This window comes from Rattus rattus, chromosome 8, assembly GCF_011064425.1.
Source record: "Rattus rattus isolate New Zealand chromosome 8, Rrattus_CSIRO_v1, whole genome shotgun sequence".
NCBI classification, from domain to species: domain Eukaryota; kingdom Metazoa; phylum Chordata; class Mammalia; order Rodentia; family Muridae; genus Rattus; species Rattus rattus.
This window is the reverse complement of record NC_046161.1, coordinates 82,561,735-82,567,734: the sequence shown is the minus strand read 5'-3', so window position 1 is coordinate 82,567,734 and position 6,000 is coordinate 82,561,735. Positions and strand designations below refer to the sequence as shown.

At 38.0% G+C, this 6,000-nt stretch overlaps 1 protein-coding gene across 1 annotated transcript; it reads right to left on the bottom strand.

Moving 5' to 3' along the window:
* Nucleotides 1–2,024: 2,024 nt before the first annotated feature.
* On the bottom strand, nt 2,025–2,969 carry LOC116907317 (olfactory receptor 150-like). The gene has a single exon (XM_032910262.1). It carries the CDS (start codon nt 2,961–2,963, stop codon nt 2,025–2,027), a length of 939 nt encoding a protein of 312 aa, XP_032766153.1. The 5' UTR covers nt 2,964–2,969.
* Between the last annotated feature and the right edge of the window lie 3,031 nt (nt 2,970–6,000).

The window sequence follows — 6,000 nt, the reverse complement described above, 5'->3', positions numbered from 1 at the left end:
TATCTGATGTAGTCTTTGGAGGGTAAGCAGACTAATGCTCAATAAAGAGGAAAGAGGAGGCTAATGCTGTGCTGGTGGACACAGGCACAACAGAGGGGAGAGGAAAAGCATGGTGCTACCTGGAGATGTCTCTACTCTTCTCCTCGGTGCTATGCCAAAGTGGCTTTGAAATTTACAGGAATTATCAGGAACACAATCAACACCTGAAATAACACAGAATATGTAGTTACCCACATGATTAAGACATATTATATGCATACATGAAATTTTAAAAGAAATGAGTCCTTGATAAATAAAGATATAATGATGAGTTTGAGTTACCTCACTCAGGATGATATTTTCTAATTCTGTCCATTTGACTGCAAAACTCAGGATGTTCTCATTCTTAGTAGCTGAGAAGTATTCCATTGTTTAAATGAACCACATTTCTGTATCCATTCTTCTGTCATGGGACATGTGGGTTGTTTTCAGCTTCTGGCTATCACAAGTAAGGCAACTATGAACACAATAGAACATGTGCCCCTGTGGCATGGTGGAGCATCTTTTGGTTATATTCCCAAGAGTGATATTAGTGGATCTTTAGGTAGGTCTATTTCCAATTTTTCTGAGGAAACTCCAAATCGATTTCCAGAGTGGTTGCATTACTCTGCAATCCCATCAGCTGTGAAGGAGTGCTCCTCTTTCTCCACATCCTCACTAGCATCTTCTGTCACCTAAGATTTTGGTCTTAAGGTAGAATCTCAGGGTCGTTTTGATTTGTATTTCCTTAATCTCTAAGGACATTGAACATTTCTTTAGGTGCTTCTCAGCCACTTGAGATTCCTCTGTTGTGAATTCTTGGTTTAGTTCTATACCCCATTTCTTTATTTTTTTTTTCTCTTTTCTTTTTTTTATTGGAGCCGGGGACCGAACCCAGGGCCTTGCGCTTGCTAGGCAAGCGCTCTACAACTGAGCTAAATCCCCAACCCTATACTCCATTTCTTAACTGGGTTCTTTGGACTTTTAGTGGTTAACTTCTTGAGTTCTTTCTATATTTTGGATATTAGCCTTCTATCGGAGGTGGGTTAGTGAAGATTTTTTTTCTAATTTGTTGCCAATTTGTCTTATTAAGTATGTCATTTGCCTTACAGAAGCTTTTCCATTTCACGAGGTCCCATTTATCAATTCTTGACCTTAAAACATGAGCCATTGGAGTTCTGTTTAGGAAATTTCCTCTTGTGCCAATGAGTTCAAGGCTCTTTCTCACTTGATCGATTTTGACTTGAGCTTTTTGCATGGTGACAAATATAGGTCTAATTTCATTTTTCTACATATAGACAGCCAGCTAGACCAGTGCCATTTATTGAAGATGCTTTATTTTCTCCTTGTATATTCTTGGCTTCTTTGTCAATGGATATTAGTCAAAAAAATTACAGAATACTGAAGATACATTTCACTAACCTCAAAAAGGTTAAAAAGTTGAAGGGCCTAAGTAAAATAAACACACACACACACACACACACACACACACACACACACACACACACACACACATATATATATATGGAGGTATAGACAGGATAATTTGGGATTATTCAATTTTGTTAAGTCTACTTAATTGAGAGGTAACTTTTTCACATATGGTTGATAATACACTAAATTGCCAGAGCAGGATACAGAAATACAAGATGGTAGATAACTTTCTACCGCATGGATTTATTTCTTTAACAAGAAAGGAAAATATCTCCAGGAAAGAGCCATATTATATTCACATAAAGCATAGTGAACTATAGGAAGACTTAGTGAGTGTTTTGAAAAATATTTAAAGTTGTGGTAGTTAACATAAGTCTGATAGACCCTGGGATGCCCCAGAATTGCTTCTTTTATGTACCTAAGTTTTTTGTCAAATTCTTCTTGACAATTTTTTGGTAGGAAATAACTGTGTATTAACACAAATTTCAAGATTTCACATGTATTGTTGTCTAAAGGTATTTTCTCATCAAAATTGTAGAGATAAGAACTTTCTACTAAGGCAAAATATTATTTTACATATGAAATATTTTCTTTTGAAGCAACTTATTTAGAGCAAGTTTGACATCTTTATTCCTCAGGCTGTAGATCAAGGGATTCAGCATGGGCACAATGATAGTGTAAAACACAGAAGACACTTTGCCTTGATCTTTCGAGCTAACTGATGATGGCTGAAAGTATACGAATCCCAGTGAACCAAAGAAGACAGCCACAGAAGAGAAATGGGAACTGCATGTGCTAAAGGCTTTGAATCTGCTCTCAGTGGATTTGATGCGGATGATTCTGGCAATGATAAAGCTGTAAGAGCTCAAGATTGTCAGAGTTGGAACACAGAAATTAAGAGTACTGAGGCACAGAAGTACCGTCTCATTGACAAAAGTACTGGAGCAGGCAAGTTGAAACAATGGAAGAAGATCACAGAAGAAGTGATTTACTACATTAGCCTTGCAGAACAGCACTCGTAGCATGCAAACAGTATGAATTGTGGCTTCAACGAAGCCTATGCTATACACGCCACCTATCATCCAGAAACAGACTTGGTAAGACATAGTGACATTATACCTCAAGGGGTTACAGATGGCAACATAGCGGTCAAATGCCATTGCAGACAGCATGTAACATTCACATAAAACAAACGCTATGAAGCAGTAGAGCTGAGTCATGCATCCAGGATAGGAGATGACATTCTTCTCTGTCACAAAGTTTACCAGCATTTTGGGGATAATGACAGTAGAGTAACCGAGGTCAATGAAGGACAGACCGCTGAGGAAGAAGTACATGGGTGTATGGAGATGGGAGCTGAGCAGGATCAGGATGATCATGCCCATGTTTCCTAGCACTGTGAGCAGGTAGATTCCAAGAAAGAGGAGGAACAGGGGCAACTGCAGCTCTGGTTTATCTGTTAATCCAGTGAGGATAAATTCAGTCACTCTGGAATGATTGCCTTCAGCCATTTCCTCCTGAATATTTTTTGTAGAAAGTGGGAAAAAGATGGTTTATCACTCTTCAGTTGATTCTCACATTGAATTAGAATATTTTTACTGGGTTTTCTTCTGTTTCCTACAGCTCTCCATGGGTGTTACCATTAAAAGACATCAACATGAGGCTTACAAATAAATATGTAGGCTGGAGTTGGGGATTTAGCTCAATGGTAGAGCACTTGCCTAGTAAGCGCAAGGCCCTGGGTTTGGTCCTCAGCTCCGGAAAAATAAATATGTAGTATGTCTATATATATCTGAATTCCATAAACCCACAAATAACAGCTATAACAAATTCTATAGAGTTATCTAGAAATTTCTCATGTCTATCTTGTAAATATTTTTGTATTAAAATAACAGCATTATCCAGGAAAACAAACAATATCTATGAGAAACTGTCACCATTAGTTAATGAAACTTAAGCAATCTTAAAATATTTATTTGTCTGTGCCAAGGAGATAAGGCTATGGCACAGATCTCCATATGCAAGTCCCACCTGGAGAGAGCTGGTCTCACAGTAGTGCTGTCACATCGAAGTTCACAGGTGAGACCATCACTTTTCTCCAATAGCCAAAGAGGAACATTCCAGGAGACCACAGCCCACAGGAATCACAGAGTAGCTAGGAAGAGGAAATTCCAGTTTCTGTCAGCACCCAGGAGCTAACCCTATGACACAGCTCTCCACATCCAAATCCAACCAGAGAGAGCTGGTTTCCCAGGAGTGCTGACACACATAAGATCACAGGGTCACAGGCACACAGGAGGGAAAAGCTCCAGTCAGAGACAGCAAGACCAGCTGACACCAGAGACAACCAGATGGTGAGAGGCAAGCGCAAGAACCTAAGCAGCACAAACGAAGTTTACTTTGCCTCATCAGAACCCAGTTCTCCAACCACAGCAAGTCCTGGAAATCCCAAAACACCTATAAATCTAGATTCAGATTTCAATTCACATCTCATTATAAAGTTAGAGGACTTTAAGAAGGACATAGATAACGCCCTTAAAGAAATACAGGACAATACAGGTAATTAGGTAGTAGCCCTTAAAGAAGAAAGACAAAAATCCCTTAAAGAGTTACAGGAAAACACAACCAAGCAGGTGAAGAAATTGAACAAAACCATCCAGTATCTAAAAATAAAAATAGAAACAATAAAGGAATCACAAAGGGAGAGAATCCAGTATAGAAAACCTAGGAAAGAGATCAGGAATGATAGATGAGAGTATCACCAAGAGAATGAAAGATGTAAAAGAGAGAATCTCTGGAACAAAATATACCATAGAAAGCACTGACAGAACAGTCAAAGAAAATGTACAATGCAAAAAGCTCCTAACCCAAAACACTCAGGAAATACTGGACACACTGAAAAAACCAAACTTAAGGATGATAGCTATAGAAAAGTGTGAAGATTCCCAAATTAAAAGGGCAGTAAATATATTCAAGAAAATTATAGAAGAAATCTTCCCTAACCCAAAGAAAGAGATGCCCATGAACATACAAGAAGCCTACAGAACTTCAAATAGACTAGACCAGAAAAGAAATTTCTCCTGTCACATAATAACCAAAACACCAAATGCACAAAATAAAGAAAGAATATTAAAAGCAGTGAGGGAAAAAGGGGAAGTGACATATAATGGCAGACTTTTCAAAATTACACCATACTCTCACCAGAGACTGTGAAAGCCAGAAGATCCTGGGCTGATGTCACACAGACCGTAAGTAAACACAAATGCCAGCCCAGGCTACTATATCCAGCAAAACTCTCAATTAACATATATGGAGAAGCCAAGGTATTCCATGACAAAAGCAAATTTACTCAATATCTTTATACAATACAGCCCTACAAAGGATAGTAAATGGAGAACTCCAACCCAAGAAGGGAAACTAGTTGCTAGATAAAGCAAGGAAGTAATCTTTTTTCAACAAACTGAAAATAAGATAGCCACGCAAACATAATTCTCCTTCTAACAATAAAAATAACATGGATCAACAACCACTATTCCTTAATATCTCTTAACATCAATAGTATTAATTCCCCAATTAAAAAACATGGACTAGGGTTGGGGATTTAGCTCAGTGGTAGAGCACTTGCCTAGCAAGCGCAAGGCCCTGGGTTTGGTCCCCAGCTCCGTTAAAAAAAAAAAATAGACTAACAAACTGGATACATAAAGAGGACCCAGCATTTTGCTGCATACAGCAAACACACCTCCGTGACAAAGCAAGACATGACCTTAGAGTAAGGTATACCAAGTAAATTGCCCTGAGAAAGATGCTGGAATTGCCATCCTAATATACGATAAAGTCGACTTTAAACCAAAAATTATAAAAAGATAAAGAGGACAGTTCATACTTGTCAAAGGTAAAATACACCAAGATAAACTCTCAATTCTGAATATCTATGCTCCAAATACAAGGACAAAAAGAAACTTTACCAAGCTCAAAGCACACATTGCATCTCACACAATCATAGTGGGAGACTTCAACACCCTACTCTCATCAATGGACAGATCATGGAACAGAAACTAAACAGAGACACAGTAAGAGTAACAGAAGTTATTAACCATTAAAGGTTGTCTATAGAACATTTCATCCCAAAACAAAACAATACACCTTCTATTTAGCACATCATGGTGCCCTCTCCAAAACTGCCCATATAATCATTCACAAAACAGGCCTCAACAGATACAAGATTGAACTACAGGGGAACACTCTCAAAGAAGCAGGAGAGAGAGGGGATAGGATAGGAGTTTTCTGGAGGGGAAATCGAGAACAGGGATAACATTTGAAATGTAAATAAAAAATATCCAATGAAAGAAAAGAAAAATATATGTCAAGACAGCAAAAATAAATAAATAAATAAATAAACAAAACCAACCAACCAAACAAAACCCCCCCCAAAACCAAAAACAAAACAGAACAACAACAACAACAACAACAAAACAGAAGAAGAAGAAGAAGAAGAAGAAGAAGAAGAAGAAGAAGAAGAAGAAGAACAAGAAGAACAAGAACAAGAAC